Source organism: Sphaerodactylus townsendi, linkage group LG01 (genome assembly GCF_021028975.2).
Source record: "Sphaerodactylus townsendi isolate TG3544 linkage group LG01, MPM_Stown_v2.3, whole genome shotgun sequence".
In the NCBI taxonomy this organism is placed as follows: domain Eukaryota; kingdom Metazoa; phylum Chordata; class Lepidosauria; order Squamata; family Sphaerodactylidae; genus Sphaerodactylus; species Sphaerodactylus townsendi.
The window spans coordinates 56,273,971-56,297,501 of NC_059425.1; the positions used below are offsets into that span (position 1 = coordinate 56,273,971).

Consider the following 23,531-nt stretch of genomic DNA (forward strand, 5'->3'; position numbering starts at 1 on the left):
ACGAATGGACACAGCGAATTTAGGTATCCAGGATTTACCGGTGTATTTAGGCATGCAAGTGTCTGTGAACCAACCATCAATGAGATCAAGGCATAACTATCTCGGGTAACTAAACAAACTTCATCGTTATTTGTAGACTATTGACAGGGTTGGAGAAAAATGTAGCTCCAGATCTCTTTTATAGGCTGTGATCTCCTAGCTCTTGCATGAGCATGGATCCGTCGCCCCAACGCTCGGAATAACCCCTCAGTCCGCGGGAGAAGCCTCAATCGCCCGAGTGATCGGATTTCCCGGGCTGGCCTTCTTCGGTCCGCGGATCAGCAGCCAATCAGAGTTCCGCAACGCCCCGGCGAGTCCCCTTCGCCCCGCCCTTCTTTGTTGCGGCGCCCAATGGAGGCGCTCCGAACGTCGGCGGCTGCCGGGTGACATGGTTACATGTCAGAAAGTAACACTTGATCATGGAACATGGAATGAGGCGAAAGCGACCGGATCCGCTGCAGCAGCATCAGCCACAACCGCCTGGAGAGTCTCCGGTGCAATGAATCCCGCCGTGGCCAGGTGAGGGCAGTGGAGGCGGCGGAGCCAGACTGGGGGAATGGGTGGGGTCGTCGGTAGCGAAGCAAGGGAGGGTCGTAGAGAGCTGTCTCCGTTGAAGAATGGCTTGCAGTGTTGGCAGCGGGCAGAGCCCCCGTCCCTGATTCCCAAGCTTATTCCGCACCGTCGTCCCATGCTTTGTTGCTGGGATCGGGAAAGAAACCCCCGATTTCCTTCGACCCACTGCAGACCAAAATGTCTGTCGCATGCCCGTTTTCTAGAACTGGCAGCCTCGGCATAAAGGGGACCTGAGGAGGATGAATGCAGAAAGGCGCATAGCGATTCTGGGTCGGTTCTCTTCTCAGTCCCTTAGCGGGGAGGGGGGGGGGGGCATGTGACATCTGGTCCCTAAAATAGGCAGGTATATAGCTAAGAATTTGCCTAGTGCCCTTCTTCCAAGCCTGGAGCACCGTAACAGTTGTTTTCCCTTTCCCCAACCTTTCCGTGTGTTACATTTTTTAATAACCTGGGACAATATAAAAAGGAGGGATCCAGCCAGCCCAGCAGCAGGTTCCCTTCCCTTTTGTGTGACAGTTCCCAGCTGTGGAAGAAGCTTTCCTGGCTACTATTTCCCCCTGGTGAGAGAGAGCTCCCGGGGTGTTGAGCCGAAGGGGGGCTCTTAGGGGCCTCCTCTTTTGTTTACAGACACAGGCAAACAGGATAAGCAGTGTAGCCTTTGATTGCTCCCACCCTATTGTTCCTGAGCTGCGACTGCCAATCAAAAGGGCTCTTCAGTATCTCCCTGAATCAACCACTGATGGGAACTGAATTGTTTGCTTAAGCAACATTCTTGCAACCCTGTCTTCTGCTCATGTGTGTTTGCTTTCCACCCTTTACTGGGCTTTCAGATTCTGCCTGCAAGAGGAAGGACCCGCTGGTGATTTTCTTGGCTGCTGTTAGCAAGTGACTTTGGGTTGGCCCAGTTCCTTAGGCAGGAGACAGGATGGAGAAGTTGGCCTGGCTGGGGTACTGAACAACTTGTGTCCCCCCCACCCTGCCGTGTCTGGACTGCTTACGCCTGTGAAACTCACAATGACAGGATCTGGCTCCAATGCTTCCTGCAACCCACACCCCAAAGGAGAGAAGGGAGGCCGGTCAAGGAGCACACATGCTCGGCACATCAGTACAGCCAACAATGGGGGGTCGGAAGAGGAAGACAAAGATGGAGGGGTGGTTTTCCTTGTCAACAAAAGTGGCTTTCCTCTTGATGGGCAAACCTGGGAAAGAATGTGGGGGCACGTGGCAAGAGTGCACCCCGCAGGCAGAGAGATGGTGGTGACCATAAGGAATGCAGACTGCCTTCCAAGAGTAAGTTCTGTTTAGTCCCCTCCAACTTCCTTATGATGCTCTTCTAAAAGGGTCCCAAATTTGGCAGCTGCAACCAGAATGCAAAATGTGCAATTCCAAACACTTGCAGATATTTCCTTATTTATATGGTTGTTTTAACTTCCAAAGAGATTCTTTGAAAACCTCTTTTATGAGGAGAAGCATAGTAAGAAGGAAAAACAGATATCAAAGGATTCAAGCAGGGTTGCCCTGTGATCTGCACCAGCTCATTTGGTTTCTGTGGGTTTGCCTAGCTGTCAACATAATGCTGGATCCTTTCTCTGCAACCATGAGGACTATTAACACTAAATATTTATTTAAAAGTATGATACCAGATTTTGTGCTAGAAATTCTGCACATCAAGTATGGACCACTCCCAGTCCTTGTCTCAGTAGGCCCTTGAGACTGTGTATAAATGTAGTACAACATCTGTTCTTCTTATTCCCAGGAGATGTATTTGTAGCTGCATGTTACAGTTTTGGCTGAGGATGGCAATATAGTGATCTGGGCATTTCCATTCTAAGCACTTCTTTGGAACAACTAATCGCTTTGCACACATCTGCTAAGTGATGTTGTTTGTCTCCAAACAGTTGGAGGATGGAGGGGAGTTTGGAGTTTTGTGTTAACAGCTCTTCTGCTGAAATTGCAGCTGCAGTTTGTCAGAAAAACATTACTTTCCAAAAACACCTTGGATTTTATCTTTGGTTTGGTGGAAGTCAGTTGATTTGTGTCCTCCACCTTTTGCTGTGGCCAGGGGCTTACTAGCTGTCCTGAGTCCTTAGTGCTCACAAAAACCTCCCACACCCCAGTACTGACCTGAGGAAGCCAAATCAGTTGTGCCCTCACTGAGGATGAAAATAGAAGGGGAGGAAACATACAGTGCAATACTCAGCAGAGTCACATCTTTCTAAGTCTGTTGACTTCAGTGGACATTGAAGAGTGGAACTCTCCTTGAAACTGCACAGTTAGTGGCCTGGATGGACCTGATGTGGTCAACATGTTGCCTCTTGTGGAATGGGACTATGGAGAAATATAGTTAATCATATAGTTAACACCCCAAACAATACTGATTCTGAACGAGGGGCTGTGCTCAAGGTTCAAGGAGTTTGACACTCAAGCGCTTGAGAAGCCACTCACACATACCTAGGGATAGGAATTGTTTGCACTCAGCTTGGCTCAGACATGAGTAAATAGCTCTGTGTAATGTATGGGAAGTAGCAGCTGAACTAGGGAACTTGCCAAAGTTAGACATGAGGCTCTCCCAAGATGCTCGATCTCTGAGACTGGGCCGTATCTATACCGGTCTTTTCCTCAGAAGTAACCCCTGTTGATTTCTGCAGAACTTTACTCCCAAGCTAGTGTGTGCAGGTCTGCCACCAAAGTGGCTGAACAGACAGGGAAATAAGCATATCAGTTGTAAAGTTGCACTGGTTACCGACAAGGGGAATCTCCTCACTAAGCTCCTAAGCAGATCTAGTGGGCTGCAGTTCTTAGAAGCCAGGATATAAAACTCCTTTCTTCTTCACATATTACATTTCACCTGCCTTGCAACTGTAAATGAAGGAAGGAAAGTGTTTAGTGAGAAAGAAATGTGAAATTTGTGTTAATCAGAGGAGGGAGAAAAAGAATGGCACTCTGGAAGGGCACATGGAAGTACTTTTGGGAGGCTCTGGGAAGTCAGTGAGGCAGTTGTGTCAATGTATCAAAGAGCGAGTCTCTTGAAAGCTTGTTTCTATAAAGTTGAAAAGTTTCAAACAAGAATCATAGAGTTGGAGGAGACCACAAGGGCCATCAAGTCCAGCCCCTTGTCATGCAGGAACACAAAATCAAAGCACTCCAGACATATGTTCATCCAGCCTCTGTTTAAGAACCTCCAAAGAAGGAGGCAGAGTCCTCTCCAGAGCTGATAGAATCTAGAATCATTTTTGGTGTCATCAAGACCACTGGTCTGAATGAACATTGATAAAATACATCTTGTGTTTCCTACAGACTGATATCCGAATGTCCTGCACTAAAAGACCCTGGATTCTGCAATCTATTCACAGAACACAGAATAGGTTGTGCCTTTGTAAGCCATATAAACAAATAATCACCTCTACTGGCCAAATAAGATGCTAGGAAAGCTATGATTAGATATCCTGTTGTTTTTAAAAGTTCAAAGCTCAACAGAGAGTGGGAGTGTGAAAAATCAGAATAGGACTATGATACAGGGTGGGCTTGTTATTTCCCCCAAATCATCTCCTTCCCTGTTGCTGTTTGTCCCACAGGGGGAAAACGTACAGAGACATATATGAGTATTGTGCCAGTGTGGTTTTCTCTGTAAAGCAAGTAGTAGCTGAGGGTGATTTAGATTGGTCTAACAGAATGGATTAAACTTCATCTTGCCCAAATGTGATAGAGGCATTTCTATTGCTGCTAAAGGAACCCCCTCCAAAGCCACGAGAGATCTGATTAGCAATCTCGCAGCATCACATTTATTTTGGTCCTAGTCATAGGAAGTAATGTGCTGAAGTCTTCCCTGGCTCTTGAGATTTCATTGTCTACAGCTCTACACAGTTCCAAACATCCAGCCGTAAAGGCTAGTTAGGATATTATTTATAAAAAAAGAAATCTGAGATTGTCTTTCAGATTGCTATCTGTGATTAAGTCTATATATTTGTGGCTAAATTGTATACATACAGAACAGGCACCAGGCCACATCTGGGCATTTCTCCCCCAAATGGACTAGGTTTTTGTTTACAGCACTGAGATGACTAGTTGGAAAAGGAGCTCCAGGGCACTTAGGTATTGACAGTGCCATCCTAAGCAGAGTAACACCCTTCTAAGACCATTGACTTCAATGGAGTTAAAAGGGTATAATCCCCCCCTTCATAAGAGTTCTGATGAGTGTGGCACCAAGTCAGTGGGAGAGAGGGGAGGGCTCTCCTTGATGGGTCCTCCACCTCTTTTCATATATGATTATCGCAGAGGTTAATCTCTATGGTAGCACTGCAATCATTGTTACAGGCAACTGTTCCCCTTAACATCTGGTGGCTCAGGAGCTGGAGGCACATGCCTCTGTGCATTAAGGTGTACCCAGTTCAAATATGGCTTAGATCAGGGGATGTGCAGTTGAACCCCCAATGGCAATGCCCACGGATCTCTCCTTTTGATTTGGATCAGTTCTATTTTGCAGTTTGTGAATCACAATTTCATACATTCAAGTCACTTGTGATAAATTATTTTATTTAAGCCTGGAGAAGCTCTGTTCTTGTAGATTAGATATTATCTTGGCAATGGACAGTATCTACTATCATGAGACATATATTTTGGTTTAGGTTATACTGTCCTTTGTTTGATAAAGTTCTTGATTAGTTTCAGACTTCACACAGGCCAGTTTCCCTTTGTTTTGATTTCCCTGGTATTTCTTTTAGCAGTGTCAGCTGCACAATCTATTTACATTTGATTTGAAAAATGAGGCTAGTGATAGTTCTCTATTAAGCTTGCCTACTGATTTGAAAAATCGGAATGCTTCCTCACGTGCTTTTAACAGCAGTTTGATGTGCAGGTAGTTTTTCATAATTTTTCATAGACCAGAGAAAAACCTTACCGCTTGGTGAGGTCTGGAGAGAAAATCCTAGTTGAAGGCACAGGAGCAGGGACTACTTTTTGAAAAAGTTGGCCGTTCTAATATTAGTCCATTTTAATTTATCTGCAGCTGGACATAACTGATTCTTTATAACTGGTACTACTGAAACAATTTCCAAATTATAAAGCATAGAATTTTGCCATGTGTAATAAGAATGGAATCTGTGATTAGGGATAATTTTCTTATTAGAGAGTCAGAGCCAAGGAACTCACAGAGTTCTTCTTGGCCAGAAAGGAAGAAGGATTTGAGTTTCAATGGGCTTCCAACACCACAGTTGTTATTGCAAATCACTCTCAACAGATGCTGCCTTTATTCTCCTCCACTCCAAGTTTCCACTCTGAATTCTAATTAGCCATCATTTGAGCATTGGTTGACATTAGTCTGTCCTGATTGATGGAACAGTTGATGCAAGAGACACTTGGAATGGAAACAGAATACCCGTCCTTACAGCCACCTGTTACACCCGCAAAACTCAAAAGCTGGAGAGCATCTATCTATCTATCTATCTATCTATCTATCTATCTATCTATCTATCTATCTATCTATCTATCTATCTATCTATCTATCTATCTATCTATCTATCTATCTGTCTGTCTGTCTGTCTGTCTGTCTGTCCGTCCGTCCGTCCGTCCGTCCGTCCGTCCGTCCGTCCGTCCGTCCGTCCGCCCGCCCGCCCGCCCGCCCGCCCGCCCGCCCATGTCATCTCATCTCATCTCATCTCATCCCCTCCCCTCCCCTCCTTCTCTTTTTCCAGTGATCTCTCATTCTTTCAAGTACATTCATTCTAGAGATAGTTCAAATAACACCAGAAAAAGGTGATAATAAGAAGCAGGATAGTCAGTCAGGATATTGTCTGTTTGAACTGAACTGTCAGGCTGAACATTTATTATCCTACTCTAGGGTGAACCCAGTGGAATCATTGGAGCCTGGCGTTCTTCCAGATAAGTTGTCCCCAATGTGGTGGCCCTAGGGTCTTCATGCCTGCTTGTTTTTTCCTTTGGTCCTGAGCAGAAAAACAGGACAAAAACCTCAAAGGGTACTGTATAGAACAAGAGGGAAAAAGGGAACTTCTGGTTGCTCCTTACCAGCTGACCGACATCATTTCTTGTAGAGGTGTATCACCCAGATATGTCTTCTTACATAGACTTTCTTATGTCTTTGGGTTTGGCAACCTTTCCCTGTGGCCTAATAGATGCACTCAGGCAAGTTATTTCACCAGACTAGTGCAATATAAACAAAAGCCCAGCCTCACACATATGCCAGAATGGAAAAAGGAACTGCCAAGGGGGAGTTTTGGACAGACTAAAGGCTATGCTGGGAGAAGCAGTCCTTGAGATTTGTGGACTTGATGAAATGCTCCTTGAATTGTGCCCAGAAGTAAATAGGTAACAGATGATGAAGTTGCTCCAGCCAGGATGCTGTGTTCTCATGCTGGCTTTCCACCATCAATTGACATGCAGCTGCATCTTGGACCATTTGACATGCCTGAATCTTCAAGGCTGACCTCACACAGAGCACGTGACAGATATCCAGTCTTAACATTTACAGTAGCTTGGATTGGCAAGGCAAGATCATCTGAATCCAGAAGGGACAACCTTACCCATTTTGAATGTCTGCTCCAGAATTAAAACAATTAGGATTCAGGATAGGTACAGTTTAAATCATGTATATACAAAAAAAAAATGTGAGCATACAAATGTAGCTTTGAGCATTGGCATCTCTCTCCCTCCTCTATGCTTTCTTCCTTTAGATCATCACTTGATTTACAGCCTTCACTTATGAAGCATGTCTTAGTTTTTTTCAGTGGCATCCCATAACCCCCAGACACTTCCAATGTTGACTTTCAACACAAAATTCTCTCTCTTTTTAAAAGAAACTTCTTGGTAATATAGAAGAGAGAAAATAAAATAATTCATAAATCGTTATGTTCACAAGGGTGAGAATTGTGAAATCCAAAGTTCATTAGGCATCAGTCGTATCAAAGTCAAAACCCACTTAATCAGCATGCATCTATTACTGTTCTTGCCATTCCCACTTGACTACCTCATTGGCACCAAGTCATGATGGATCCATCCAAAGCTCTGTGTGATCTCATCCACTGGGCCTAATATGAATATGAAAGGCATAGGCATGAGCCCGCAGCTCTGAGGAACGCAACAGTTGAGGAACCAGATTCTGCATCTCTGATATGCCTTACCTGACAGAAAATATCAAAGCCATTGGAGTGCTGTAGCTCTTACTTTATTTTCCATCTGATGTGTTAGAATGGCATAATGTACAGTATCAAAAGCTGGTGAATATGCACTTATCTTAACAGAAGATTGAGATCGTCTGCCAGTGCAGCCAAATTTGGCTCAGTCTCAAAATCTGGCCTGAAATCTAAGTGAATCAAAACTATAGAAGCAGCAATGGGTACTCATGGAGTTACTCTTCCACCATCTTCTCAGTCATCTTGACCCAAGGCCCTCAGCAAACTTGAGGCTGGCCTGTAAGTGATTTGATCATCCTTTGAGAATAGAGTTTCTAAAACCAAAGTCTTCATATTGCCTTTGAGAGGTTTGGGGAAATTCCCTTCAATGCATGACATTTATAATCTTAGTTCTCAAAGGAGCTCTGATCTTATCTTGGCAAGGTTTAACATACCAGGAAGGGAAAGGATTAGTTTTCCAAATGGCAGTCTTCACAACCCCAGGAGAACAAACTGACAATATCTCTACACAATTGACAAATGAATGCTTCTCATACCTCTGGCCCAGGAACTGTACTGAACCCAACTTTTCAGATAGATTTTATCAGGGAAAAAGCTTAACCAAAATGATTTTTGGAAATCAGCAGAGCTGTAAAAATAATTAAAATTTAGTGGGCAAAATATCAAATTGTTAAGAGCCTGCGCAAGGAAGTGGCTGCAGTCCAGATAATCGGTTTTTAAAAAATGTTTTTGAACAAGCTCCTGCTCTCTCTTACTCCAGCTCTTCATACCAAAGGAACTAGGCAATCCTGTAGCTCAGACACTCAGCATCTGGCCACTGTCTCCCACCATGTATGCCAAAGCTTCAGCTGTTTAATGCATCTCTTGCATGTGTCTGTGTCAGTTGCTGATGCAGTACCCTGACATGTGATATCATAATGAGCTCTCTTCTGTGGATGCACAAACAGCTGCAGTAAATATGCTACTGATGTACCAGGCTGGGAGTGGTGCTGAGAGATGGAAATGTCTCTCCCATGCGCTGTGATGCCAGACTACAGAACATTACTTGAATTGGTAATGTAGACTTGCAGTTAGAACAAAGATTGAACTAAGTTGGACCAAGCTTGTCCCAACAGCAGGTGATTCCTGTTTGTGGGTGGAACAGCATGGTATGTGTAAAATATTTGGGGGCAGGGAGGCCTAGATTTCACTCCTTGTTCACCTTGGTCCAATGACTCCCTGCTCAGTTTACCCTTCTTCACACGACTTTTATGAAAGTGAAAATGGATATTCTTACATGAACCTTGGACTGAGGGTTCAGAGATTTTTTAAAATTGCTGTCAAGTCACAGCTGACTTGTGGTAATCCTTGATGGGGATTTTAAAGCAAGAGATGTTCTGGGGTGCCTGCCTGTAATTGCCTGCCTGTGCTACATCTCTGGTATTCATTGAAAGTGTCCCATACAAATACTAGCAAGGGTCAGGGCTGAGAGTGTGAGACTGGCCCAAGGCTGTTCAGTGAGCTTCCATGGCACAAATGGGGATTTGAACTTGGGTTTCCCAGGTTCTGACACCTCAACTATTACACTGTGCTGCCTCTAGGGTTGGGATAATTATTTAGCTGCTAGCTGAAGGAAGATGTGAGCTGAAGGAAGATGTGAAGGAAGATGTGAGCTGGGTAAGTTTGAATTTAAGTACCCCTGAAACAACACAAACTGTTGGCATAGCAGACCTGATACTGCCCAAGGCAAACAATATTGAGGATGCCTTTGATGTGCTGAGGCAACTGGATTGATTTCATGTCTGAAGTTCTTTTAATATTTTTATTGCATTGATGTATTCCTGCTGAAAGAGGACCTGTTTTGTGCAGGGGAAAACAGGACATAGAGACCAAGGCCTTCATAGAATACTGCCCTCTGGGTGATCACTGGTATTCAGTAGTTTAGTCACCTCACCATAGGTAGTAGCTATCACCTGTTCTCTGTGAACCATGATAAGCGTTCTCCATTGTAAGCTGAGACAGCCAACTTAGCTAGACCATTTGCCGTTACAATAGTACACTGGAATGCTTCATGTTTGTGTAAGTACATATAGTCTTTCAAAATAGCTTTCTTCTGTCTCTTTGCCCCATAATAATAGCCTGAACTATGTACATCTGAGCTTCAAAACAGAGGGAGAGGGAAGGGAAGGCCCACCAAAGGAGTTCTGTAGATACATCTACATATCTCTCTGAATAGTGGTCAAAGTCCTCAATAAATTATTTCAGTTTTTGTTGGTATTTAATGCACCTAATAGATGAATCACACAACAACTGCACCATTTGTATGATTTCTGTGGCTCTATTTTAAGGAAGGTTGCAAAATGTAGCTTTTTGAGATTGAACTTTTTTTTTTACACAAAAGCAAATAAGTCGGTTGACTGCAACCCATCTGAACATTTCTCTCTCTTTGTCTCAGCCTTCAGTGCCAGCCATGCCAAACTACAAGGCTTCCATGACTATCCCAGAATGGCTTCAGGCAATACAGAATTACATGAAGATGCTGCAGTATCCTTTCTGGAAAGCAAAGCTGATGCATTAAGCTTATCTATTAAGTGGCTAATGAATCTTGGGGAGGGGGGCATAATTTACTGAAGAATCAACCTGACAAGAGGATGGGAAATTAATGAGGAGAAAAGGACTCTTTTCTGTCTCTTGCAGCTCTTGGGAAGATTTGTAAAGCTACCTATGCAGGGAGCACTTCTTTTGGTCTTTAGGGTCCCATAATTAGTGTTAACTGACACTAAAGATAATGTAATTGAAAATGGATAGTTCCCATCTATTGACTGTGGTGAACTTGGCTTGCAAGGTCATTGAGATGAAGCTCTGCAGGCCTCTAAGGTTATAAATTGTAGCTGTGTAAGCTCCATGGCCTGGTGCTCATTCAGTGAGCCAAGCCTGTTGTGAACTGATGCCTACCAGAGTCGAATGGCAGGTCCATCACTAGGTTAAGAACACAGTGAGAGCTGCAAGACACAACCATTATCTGTGAATGGTCCTCTACAGAAAAGTTGTGCTTCTCCTGCATTGTTGTCTTGCATTCTCTTTAATTCCTTGTGCTTCAGAAAAACCTGAATCCCTATCTGGCTGAAGCTGATAGTGTGATTCATTTATATTGCAAATCCTGGGATTTCACACAGCTGTGACTCACTTGTTTCACAGGACTTGCAAAAATAAATGTAGCTGCGTAAGGGCGCTGTTGTCTTTTCTTGCATCATAAGGTAGCAAAGTCTGTTGTTCCACACTTAAAATTTAGATTGTATACAGACATACATCAACGTAGCATTGAGTCAGCTGGGGAAGAAGCCATTGAAGCATATGTAAGGACTTGTGCCCAAGATCAGACTCAAGTGGGGACCCACCCAAATAGAAACTGGATTCGTTGAGTGCTGATTGATGAGACAGCTTCCACACTCCTCAGAACTGGGTTATAGAAATCCTGGACTGGCTGGCTAAAATGTTAGTGACAAACATGCTGTTCCTCCCTTCTTGGTAGGGTAGCCAGTCTCCAGTAGTTCACAGCTCTATTTTTCAGTTAGCTCAAAGGTTTTTAAAAAGCCCTTTTTAAACCTGAGGATCCAAGCCAATGTTTTGAACAAACTATCTGTGGGATTGTCATACAATTTTTTTTTTTTTGGGGGGGGGGGAGAGACAAAACCCATTAACCCCTTACGCACATTAACTTCTATTACAGAGCCAGATGCTTCCATGAACTACTCAGTGTTGGTACAGGAGCAAAGGTGGAAAGAAGCTGAATCTTTTTGTGTATGATGCTGTGCAGCTTCTGGTAAAATGGACTGTAATAGCATGAGAAACAGGTGCAGGCTATACTATAATCAAATGGTTCAGAATGATGCTTTCATAAATAAAATATAAAATAAAATAAAATAAAAAATAATAAAAAGGGAAAGGACTATATGGCCGGTGCTACTTTCTTTAGTATGTACTGTCTACTGCTCTATATATTATCCTATGCTGTAATTTCTGCTGTCATGTTAATGCATAGGCTCATTTCAGATTTCTGCTTACTTTCAGGTTTCTGCAATCCTAACCCTCTTTCGTTGCTTATTGGATATCCTAACCTGGTGGCTGTATGGATTTACACCGTGTGATCTGCCTTGAGTGAGAAAGGCAGACTATAAATAACAAAAATAAATAAATTTGTTGGACTATCAAGCTGGGATGATATGAATTGGAAAGAGGGAAGGAGGCTGCATGCATTTGGTCACAGCAGCACTCAAGATGAGCAGAATTTTTTTTCCAGATTTTGAGGGAAATTCACATGCCTTGCAAAATTTCTTGGCTTGTTTTGAGGGAGGATTAGATGCAAGGGGAAACATTCCCTTTAAATTATTAACAACAATTTGAGTTAGCAAAGCTGTACAGTGGTGAAAAACTTAAACTCTTTCTGTGTGGTCTGAGGCTGAATCATGGCCACTTGCAGCTGCAATTGGCCTTAAAAATTATATAAATTGCCTTTAAAAGATGAGTGAATGAATTCATTAAAATGGTTATTATCTACCTGTCCTTTGTGGCTCAGGGCAGTTTACAAATTCAGATTTAAAGCATACAAAGTATTAGAGAACTCCAAGTTACCCTCTCCCAAAATGCCTGTGACCTATACCCCATTATAACCCCTACCAAATAAATTAGCCCAGCAGCATCTCCTAAAAACTTCTGGAGATCAGTCATTTTCATCACATCTAGACTCAAAGGCTGATTCCGCATGGGCCAAAAACAGTGGTGTGAAAATTGTGTGAAAACAGTATAAACCCTTTTACACTGTTTTAAACCCTTTTAAACCATTTTCACACCATTTTCACACTGCTGTTTTTGCCCCATGAGGAATCAGCCAAAGTTTTGCTATAAAGGACCTTTTCCCTTGCAAAAAAGGGTGCCTGACTGGATGCCATTTGTCTTCCCAAGCAGAGGTCAGGAAAAGTTCTTTTCAGATCGTCACAAGAGGATGGAATGACCTATTTGTTTGTTAGACCATTGCTTCATCCAGCCACTCAGGCCTAAACCTCAGAAGTATTTTGGCAGTCAAAAATTCCCATTAGCAGATCAAAGAGAGTTCTGTATATCAGGAGTTCTGATGTGAGCTGCACTTGTACAGCAGCCAATGGACCTGATGCTTTATTTCTGTTGTGATGTACAGACTACCTTACTGATCCCAAGCTAGAAACAGATGTTCTCATTTTTGTACCAGTCTGGTTATTAAATCTGCTGTCCTTCTTCAGAGAATGATTTAAAAGCTGCCAAATACAAACTGCTGAGTTGGCCACATGTTGAATGTGAAGGAGCCCAGCTTGGGCAGCATCTTTCTGGCCACATGTTGAGGATGTTATGATTTATTGGCAATTACAGTGTCTATGAAGAGTTTCCGGTAGATCTGTAAGCCATCCCCCCTGCCCCCCCATTACCTTGGCAGAACATGAGAGTGGATAAGGCAATTCTGATGGACAGGAAATTAATAACCACTCTGCAGAAATTCAGCAATTCAACCAGATTAGTCAAGATGCACCATAAGCCACAGGCAAAGATTTCCTCTGTCACCCCCCACCCCTGTGTCACTCAGATACAACTGAAATATCACATTAAAGCAAATCCCTGGAATTGTTTGACTTCATAGGCCCAGAGGATGACCAGAGTTCCTCATACGCTATCCCCTTTGTTACCTCATTTTGATGGCTGTGAATATAACAATTGTGGCCACAGTCCTAAAAACACTTTCGTAGGGAAACCTTCTTTGAATAAACTAGGACTTACTTCTGAGTAGATGTGTTTAGATTGCTCCTTCTGAGTAGCCAGTGAAGTTACTATTTTAGTTAGATTGAAATACCTGATTCTCTCCAGATAATGTAAATATGCTCCTGTGCTTTTGGGGTCTCCAAAGGGGGAACAAAAATATTTCTTCATAACCCATAGTGCATCTTGCTCCATATTATTCTCTAACATGTTAGACTCACCTGTTCCACTCTTATTTGATTCCTCCTCACCCCTGCAGTCATTTTTGCCTTGACTTAATAAAACCCAGATATAATCACACAGGAACTCAGTTCTTTGAAATTAGAAAATCAAGACCGTTAAGTGGGTAAGTAATATAATCTCTGTTGCTTGGTTGCATTGGAGGTCACTGATACTCTGGGCAATAATTTTTCAGGGCTTTGTGGGATTCGGAAAAATTGGGCTACTGTTGCCGAAGATCTGCTTGGATGTCACCATCACTACCACTCTCTTTTGATGATGTCCCTATCTGACATGCTGGTCAAGCATATTTTGACTTTATCTTTGACTCGTGCTCTTGTCATCTAGTGGCTTGACTGCTACAGCTTTTCCCTCTGTGGTCTTCCATTACGTGTCAAAATTTTTACCTCTATTTGGAGCTCTGCTGCCAAACTCATTTAATCTCTTGTCATTCATACCAGTGATCCGGACCTCCTTAAAGCATTTTCCTGGTCACTCCTAAATCCAGAACAACTACTTGTATTTGCCTTATCCCCTTTAACACTGTCTGTATATTTTGATTAAACCTTGTCTGTGATCATTGCTCCTTCAGCTCTACTATCCTCACCCTGCTTCTAAAGCAGTGGTTCTCAACCTTCCTAATGCCGTGACCCTTTAATACAGTTCCTCATGTTTGGGTGACCCCCAACCCTAACATTTATCCATTTTACAGATGGAGAACGCTGATGCAGAGAGTCTTAGGCAACCCCTGTGAAAGGGTTGTTCGACCCCCAATGGGGTCCCAACCCACAGGTTGAGAACCACTGTTCTAAAGCATCACTTTATTTTTTGTTACTACCACTTCTGCTCAGAACTTACTCCTAGATCACTGATGTGATCCCACCTCTCCTATTTCTTCAAGCATCTCCTCTAAACCCATCCTTTCTATGGACCAGTGAGTGAGCTCTGAGCCCTTACTCAGGGACCAGGCAGACGTGTGCATATGTGCAGCTCCCACTGCTTTATTCAAGCCTTGTCATCAGGAATAAGGGATATTTGGACTGGGACCAAAATATCAGGGTTGGGGGGAGGCTTAAGCCCCGCACTGTTTTCTTGCTCTAAAAAGGTGTGGTGTTCCCGTAGCATTAAATCCAACAAAGGGAGAGGGTCTTTTTTTTTAAAAAAAGAGAACAATATTTTCTAGACCCTTCAGTGAAAGTATGCCCATCTGGGATGAATATTCACCATGTGGGCTCACATCCATCTTCAGTTCTGCACATTTCTTTTTCTATTGAAGGCTAGAAGTGACTCTGACAAAAGTCAGCTGGTCTGTGCTAATTTATTTATTAGTTGGCTGGCAAGCTTTAAAAAAAAACTTTCTGCAATTCTTAGGCAAGGCCTCTAAATTTTTAATAAATTTGGCTACATTGCATAACCAAGGCCAGATACTAAAAGATTCCTAACTGGACCTTCCCAAGTTTTTTTTAAAGGCTTATAGCTTTCTCATTGTTTCTTAATTGGGATGTGGGGAGTCAAGAAAGTTAACATTTCTGCTTCCCACACATAGTTTTGACATCAAAACAAATACCTCTCCTTGTGCTGCTGTTTACCTGCAATCCTAAAGAGAGTTATTCCAGTCTGCCACTCATTTAAATGGACTTAGAGTAATGAGTAACTCTACATAGAATTGTGAAAAGACAGACTAAGTGCAACCCTAAGGAGACTCACCCCAGTCTAAGCCCATTCATTTCAATGGGTGAAGTAACTCTACCTCGGATTGTACTGAAAGGGGAGGGAGGGCTTGTGTCTCCTTGTCCATCCCTTCTTCCACTTCTTAGGTTCTGGGCTCTTGGTTTTAAGTGGTTGCTGCAGTAATGAGGAGTATGTTAGCTGAACCAGGAATAGGTGTGTGATGTTGTCTTTACCAGTCTATCTTCTTCCTTCCCTATATTGTGGCATTTTTTGGATATGAGGTTGCAGAAAGGCTGGTTTAATTATAGTCACCTATGTGACATATCTTGAATTCAAAAGAATGGTCTTTAGTGGACTTTGTACTGGTTTTTAGTTCAGTTTTCTAGCCCCTACCACCTTCCTTGTGATTTTGCTGTGACATTTCAGATAAGTCGCTGGCCAATTATGCGATGGAAGCAAATGTCCATTGTGGCAAGATTTCTTGTATGGACGTATTTCCTTGAGTCCTGTGTTCACTTTTCATTCTCTCCAAGGCAAGCAGGATCACGTCTAGTGTGACTTTTAATTTGCTTTGCTGCCAGAGCAGGCAGATTTGCCAGTGAGCACAACTTTGCCCCAGACATGTTCTCTCCACCCATGGCCAGCATACCTAGCTGCACCCTTCCCACATCCTCGCATTGCTGTCCATACCTTCCCCATTTTCCCCTCTTCCAAGTTGATGGCTCCTTCCTGCTTCTGTAAAATGTTCAAAATAAGATATCAATATCTTGATATAATAATTACACAGAGAGCTTTTCCAACAAACAGTACAAGCAGGGTCTCTTTTTGGCTCCACTCTACTTCCTCTGTTTTATTTCTGCCCTCTCGGATGACTAGGAGGACTTTAAAAAACTTTATTTTAAACATGTCTTTATTTTAAAAGATGCCCCTCTCTTCTCCTGGGCAGCAGCAGTAGGAATAGTATGTGTGTATGTGTGGAGGAGAAGGTAAGGAAGGGTAGAGGAGAGTAGAGGGGGAGAACATCAGCTCACACAGGGTCCCCTTCTTCAGCAGTATGTAGTCCAGGGAATTGCTTTACCTCTTTCGTACCAGGGGGAAATAATTTTTCGAAAGGGCTACAATATTGATATGTCGATATAACAATAATCGAAAGACTTTTACAAAGCCGGAAATCTTGAGACTACAGGGTGTGATGAGATATGTGCCTTTAAGAATAACTTGATGGGCAGATTTAAGAGAATCAGGAAAAGTAGACCTGGGAGAGTTTGTAACCTCTATCTGTGGGTTCTGTGGGGCAGAACTTGGAATGAGTTTGCAACAACAAATTAAAAAACAAAATGGTTTACTTTCTTAACATATAACATATAACATCAACATTTAACATCACACTTCAAGGTCCTGTTCAGGTTGCATTTTCAAGTCCTTATATTTACAGTTTACTGATACTGCCAAGTCCAATTCTTCTTTGCAAGTGGGTTGGCTCCTGAAGACTCCAAGGGCTTGATGAACAGGATTCAACATGCTGAAGGTTTCCAGGAGAACTCTCACCCATTATAAACATAAAAAACCCTTAACACAAGGGCTTATACAAATCAAGGTCCGAGTCTGGTAGCCTTGTCTCCTCCAAACTATGAGCTCTGCAGCCGAGTGCTGCTTGAGTCTCCACCCCTTTCTGGGTCAACCCATTCTGAGCATGGGGGTTACATTCTCCCCCACTAAAATTCTGTCGTCTTGACAGTAATTACAATGCAACTCTTGAAATCATTAAACAATGATTTCCCCAGAGATTCCTGTACTTGGAGGAACCACATTTGGTGAATCTGATAGCACAACATTGTCTTTCCCTTACAAGGATTTCCAACTGCCAGAAGCTTAGCTGCACTGGCAGTTTGCAAAACTCTTTCCAGCAAATGTTGCAATTCAGCCAAGTAGTTTGCAGAAGGGATGGGGGTTGCAACTGGAATCCGTTCCTTATGTAACTGCCAAACAGAATCATGTGTTTCAAATTCACACAGCAACATCTCTTGAACTTACATCACATAACAAAACAGTTATATGGGGATCAAACCCTAACTTGCTGCACACTTCCATTACATACAATTTATATTTGCAATCTCACTTCCAAGCCCCACGCTGGTTGGGCGCCAATTTGTAACCTCTATCTGCGGGTTCTGTGGGGCAGAACTTGGAATGAGTTTGCAACAACAAATTTAAAAAAACAAACAAAATGGTTTACTTTCTTAACATATAACATATAACATCAACATTTAGCATCACACTTCAAGGTCCTGTTCAGGTTGCATTTTCAAGTCCTTATATTTACAGTCTACTGATACTGCCAAGTCCAATTCTTCTTTGCATGTGGGTTGGCTCCTGAAGACTCCAAGGGCTTGATGAACAGGATTCAACATGCTGAAGGTTTCCAGGAGAACTCTCACCCATTACAAACATAAAAAACCCTTAACAAGGTGTTAAGGGCTTATACAAATCAAGGTCCGAGTCTGGTAGCCTTGTCTCCTCCAAACTATGAGCTCTGCAGCCTCGTGCTGCTCTCAGTCTCCACCCCTTTCTGGGTCAACCCATTCTGAGCATGGGGGTTACAAGTTCTCAGCAGGCCTGGGACAGTTTTCTGCAGGAAAACTGTGTGGCTGGAGTGAGTAATAGGCACAGTAGTGACTGAATAGCTGTCAAAGTTGTCCAGGGAAATGTACCCAATCCATCCCTCCATAGCTAACAGGAGTGAATTTTTGGGGGGTGGGGGACATAGTGACTAGCCTGGGGATACATTCAGACAACCCATTTAGCTCCCCAGCACCAATCCTGACTTTTACTATTGCCAAGTGAGGAGAATAATGTGAAACTAGAAGAATCAACAGCTGAGGGACCTTCAGCGATCAGTCCTTCAATATGGAAGATTGGGATGACTGCCAAATGTATAACTTGTTAAGTCTTGTCCACCAGTCCAGTTTTGTTTGGTTACTACCCCTGGCAGCTGCAAAAATTCATGTTTTATGGAAGAATAGGTGGGGGAAATGTTAGTTTGAATTTAGTCCTGGTGGGTTGAGACTGTGACATTACCATTGACATGTGAAGGGAATCAAGATGTAAGGAGTCACAATGGTGATTTCCGCACAGCAGAAATAAAATGTCCTGCAGACATTTTAAAAAGATCTTTTTTGGCTTTTTTCGTTTCAATACAACTTGCAAAAACAGCCAGCAGAAAGCATTTCTAGCCAAAACCAATCTGTTTCCCCGCCAGCTGCACGGATGTCTTGTCAGTTTCACAGTTGTCCCCACCATTTTGTGTGCTACTTCAGAGATTCTCTATACCTCCGCCACTTGGTGAAGGTTTCTCAAAGAGATTTCCTCTACTTGCAGCTCATCTGCACATTATTTCTGTGTAAAAAGTAGATGAATATTTTTTTTTGCCTAGTGATCCAGTGCACGTGTTGGATTTTTTTGTTTTGAGGGGGATGTCTGTGAAGCTGCGGTGACATATTGCTACTTCTCTAATTGTGTCTCTGTAGCCTTGAAGACATCCCCCTCAAAACAAAAAAGGAAAAAATTACACATGTGGGATTGCTGAGCAAAACAAACTTTTTTCATCTACTTTTTACACAGAAATCATGAACAGATGAGCTCCAAGCAGAGGAAACCCCTGTGGAGAACCTTCAGAGAATCTCTGCTGTAGCACTCAAAATGGTGGGCATGAGTGGCAAAAATTAAACTAAGAGGCTTGGGTGGGAGAAATAAAATGTTTCCTACCTACTTTTGTTTGCTCAGCAGCCAGGAAGTGTTTTCAACCTGGGTTGAGGGAAAAAAGATTGCTAGTTTAGCGATTCTTGAAAAACCTGGGTAGAGAAAAATAAAACATTTTGAAGACATTTTAAGGAAGAGAGCTATGTGAACTTAAAATCCCCTTAAAATGCTTTTTAAAACATCCACAAGACACTTTATTTCTGCTGTGCAGAAATCACACAAGTCCACTCACATCTGACCATTTACAAAAACAGTTTCCAGTCAAAAAAGTTATCTCATAATAGCTTCATAATAACTCACTGAATAACTGGTTTTGTGAAGTAACACTAAGATAGCAATCTGTGACTTACTTGGTAGCAGAGGCGCACCATGGGTAAATGGTGCCCGGAGACAAATTGTCTCCAAGATGCCCCCCAGGCTCTGCCCCACCGTCACTTGATGCCCCCAGGCTCCACCCCCACTGACCTTGACCCCGCCCATGTCACCATGGACATGGGCAAGGTCTAGGGTGCCCACCTCCCCTCCCCCTGCCGGCTGGGCTCCCAGCTGGCAGCCTGCAGTCTCTTCTGACTGGGGAGGGGAGGAAGGAAGGGAGGGGGGAGTCCAGGGTTGAGGGTGTTTGGAGGCAGCAGGAAGTCCTGCTGCCTCATCGTTTTTGCGTGCCTCGGCTGACATGGATAGGTTGAGGCACGTGAAAACGACGAGGCAGTAGGACTTCCTGGTCACGTGGGGGGCCAATTTTGTGCCCCCCACGTGACCAGAAGAGTGGCGCCCGGGGACAAGGGGTACCCCTTGTCCCTACGTAGATATGCCACTGCTTGGTAGTTCTAGGATGTCTAGAATAAATAGGAGATGTGAATTTTGGTTGTAGAAGGTGACTCTAATCCCCATAGCTGGGGAAGAACACTGATTCTACAATCATAAGGGCTGTTGTTGCTTCAGTATGAATGATTTCTGCCAGCAGCTTCAATAGAAGGAGCCAGCCAAAGAATTTGCGGAGTATTGTGACCCAAGATACAGGATATGCCTACTTGCTTTAAACAAAGATAATTTCTTGCAAAGTGAATTCAAATCTACCATAATAACCCTTCAGTATGTTGGGGAGAGAAGGATCAAGAAAAGGAGTTCATGCGCTGTAAACAGAGTGTGTATTAAACATGATTTGGTATTTTCACAATAGGAGTGGGTACTGTAGCAGATAAGGATAAATTACTGCTCATTTGTACTGCTTAGCTTGTAAAGACTGTCAGAAAATGAAGTCATTAATATTCTACCCAACTTGATGAATTCTGGAATCTGGGATAATAATTATCATTATCCTGTAAAGCTCAGTATCAAGAAGCTGCCAAGATAAGTTATTTTTCTGTGCAAGTGAGGACACTGCTAAGCATGACTAAGCTGGTGACTTGCTTGCTTGGGAACTTGGTGTCAGAAGTTCTTAAAGCATGAGGAGTGGGATCTCCTGTGGATATACAAAAAGATCACACTACTGTTCCAGTGTTTGTCTTGATTGGGTCAAGAAACCTCCCAATCATGCTAAGTATGAGATGTATTCCACATGTAGTAATACATATCTCAATGTGGCCAAATCTGTGGATGCTTAAATTTAGAGATTGAATGGAATTATGACATGGATTGTATTGGTTATCAATCAGTTTCTGGTCTAGGCAATTCATTCTGAAAAGAAGTTTTTAATTGGTTGTGTTACTTGATAAAGGGACATGAAAACTCATATGAATAAGCAACAATCCTTTCACTAACTGAAAGGACAAACGTTAAAAAAAGAGTTCCAAGCATCTTCCGAGTATTGGGGATGGGCTCAATAAAGTCCTGTGGATAGTCTATAAGGTCTACAAGTTAGAGAGCCAAACTAGAACTAGGGAGACCTGGGTTTAAATAACCTTGTGCCATGATCCTCACAATGTGCTTGGGCTGACTGATCTTTCAAAACTTAACTTCCCTCAAAAAGTTACTGGCAAGAGGAAAGGACCACAAAGCAAGATGCTCTGAGTTTGCTGGAAGGCAGGATATAGATGGGTTAGCCAGATAGTAAGGTGTAAACAAACAACTTTCAAGGATACTGCATCATATCAAAATTGGTATTTGTCTATTGCAGCAATTCAATACATATTTCTGAGAATAACACTACAATCCTAAGCAGAGTTATACTCTTCTAAAGCTATTGACATTCATAGGGTACAGCTTGAAGTGCTATGAACCTTTCAAAAAGAGTTTAGTAAAGGCCTTGATAGGCAAACCAAAAAGGAGACTGTCTATATGAGCAACAGCAACAGCAGCTCTACAATACAATTTTAACATCTGTGAAAGATCTATCATGTGTACACAGCTGGAAATACACATAATGAATAATTCTGTAGCTTTATCTTATAATACTGTAGTTTTTTAAAAAATGATTCGGGGCCTTTCCCCACTCCCTTCCGTCCCCCCTATGCCGCGCGCTGCTCTCAGCGCACGGCATCCCAGGCGCGCGCCCAGGCGTCCCCACGACCCCGCGCTCTGTGCGGGGTCATCAAAAGGCGCCATTCGGAAGAGCGCCTGGGATGCTGCGCGCTAAGGGGGCGCGACAGTGGCAGCGTCGGGGCGGCTGCGCTGTGGCCGCCCCTGCCGTGGGGAGGGAGGAGGAACCCTGCGCTACTCTCCTCAAGTAGCACGGGGCTTACGGTAAGTGGGGAAAGGCCCTTAGACTGTATTCCCATTATGAGCAGCAAGGTATAATGTCTTGTTTCAGGTATCCAAAATTTGCACAAGAGAATATGTCTTTTTTGTTGTTTGTTTGCTTTAGATTTTGGATTTCTTTTAGGCTTTGGTTCCATCTCACCCAATATAGATTTAAATCCAAAACTGCTTCTACAGATCTTTTCAGATGCCATAATGATGTCAGGGATCAGAAGCATTTTGTGCTTATTTGAACACCAGAGAAGAACTTCTACATATCCCCTGCAGAGAGACAGAGAAGCAACTTCCTAATCTCTTCCCCCAGTCTGTCACCATGTCCAAAGCTGCTTCTAGTCATAGTTCTTCAGGTTTTCAAGAATCCTATTTGGAGCATTAGACCACTATGTTCATAACAATTCCTATTCACAGATCAGGATTTTCAATAAAGAACTGACATAGAGTAAACACAGGCACACAACCTTCTGTTCAAAGAGGAGCTGCCGCAAACAATCTCCCCACCCCCACCATGTAGCACTGAATATGCCTTTTTTAGCTGCCAGCTGAATGAACTGTGACCTCTCCACTTTCAGAATTAATGGCGTATTCTACAATAAGGGCAACCATTGAGTGCTATCAAAGTGTGCCATCCTGAAGTCACAGACAAACTGGCGTAGAGCTTTAATCGTGTCTGAAATCACCAAAGGAAGGGAAGGGGAGGCTTAGTTTAAATCACAACTTTCTATTCTAATGCAACTGACTGAATCCAGAGACTAAAGCATGGCCGCACTTAAAATGTAGCCGCCATTGTGCTGGGAAGGGTCCAAGAGAGGGCTGCATTGTTTTGTCCGGTTAAGAGCATTGGGGCAGCTTCAGGATCCTACTTTCACATGTGCAAAAGCCGGATCCTGATTGGTCAAGCACTCTCGCGATGACAAGCGAGAGCGCATCATCAGAGTTGGCCGGGCAGAGCCTATGCAAGGCCCTGCCTCGTGGCTGGGGCCCAGTCTGCTTCCTGCTGGAGTGTGACCCACCCACCCAGTCCCTGTGTTTCAGTTAAGAAATGGTTTGCTTTGCATGCTCTGTCATAGCCAGGTTGGCGGGTTGCGCATGGGGGGTGGTCCACTGGGAAGGGGGAGCTGGGGGAGCTCCCCTGTTATGACACCTCCTTAAGAGGTCAGGGTGGAGCAAGCTGACAGCTGGAATGCCTGACGGGGATTAAGGTGGCTTGCGCCCCCTAGCGGCAGTTGGAAAGGGGCACCAAACAGGGGCACATTGCCCACCTGGAATGTCCCACTTTAATCTTGCTGCTGCAGTCAAGCAGGCGGCCTCAAGGAATTAGATTGACTCTGGGGGACAGCACTTGGGCTGCCCGGAGGCTTGTATCACCCCTCCCATGCTGCACCATTTGCTTCTTTCTACTCTGTGTCAATAAAACCTCTGGCTATGGCCAAATTTTTACCAACACAAAAGTTATGTATTTATTTCTTTAAGATATATGTTAGATAACCTGAGCAGAGTGTCCACATCACGGCCCGCAATGGGGGAACTTCAATATTATTCCACATAGACTCTCTCTCCAGTACTGAGGAAACTTACTGTAGCTCTTCACAACCCATCTTGGTTTTCACCATGCATGTGGGATCACCTCTCCACTTAACAGCAAAGCTCCTTATTCTTCTTCCTGTA

At 43.4% G+C, this 23,531-nt stretch overlaps 1 protein-coding gene across 4 annotated transcripts in view; it reads left to right on the forward strand.

The window, feature by feature from the left end:
- The first annotated feature begins 391 nt into the window (after nucleotides 1-391).
- VASH2 (vasohibin 2) overlaps nucleotides 392-23,531 on the forward strand; it is a 63,784-nt gene continuing 40,644 nt past the window's right edge. For 3 of the 4 annotated variants that reach the window (XM_048490276.1, XM_048490360.1, XM_048490444.1), the window contains exons 1-4: nucleotides 392-558; nucleotides 1,443-1,902; nucleotides 10,192-10,280; nucleotides 13,810-13,866. In XM_048490276.1, coding sequence (XP_048346233.1) covers nucleotides 1,627-1,902; nucleotides 10,192-10,280; nucleotides 13,810-13,866 — 422 coding nt within the window. In that variant the 5' untranslated portion in view covers nucleotides 392-558; nucleotides 1,443-1,626. The remainder of the gene's footprint in view (nucleotides 559-1,442; nucleotides 1,903-10,191; nucleotides 10,281-13,809; nucleotides 13,867-23,531) is intronic. The other variant, XM_048490529.1, reaches the window with a different exon arrangement.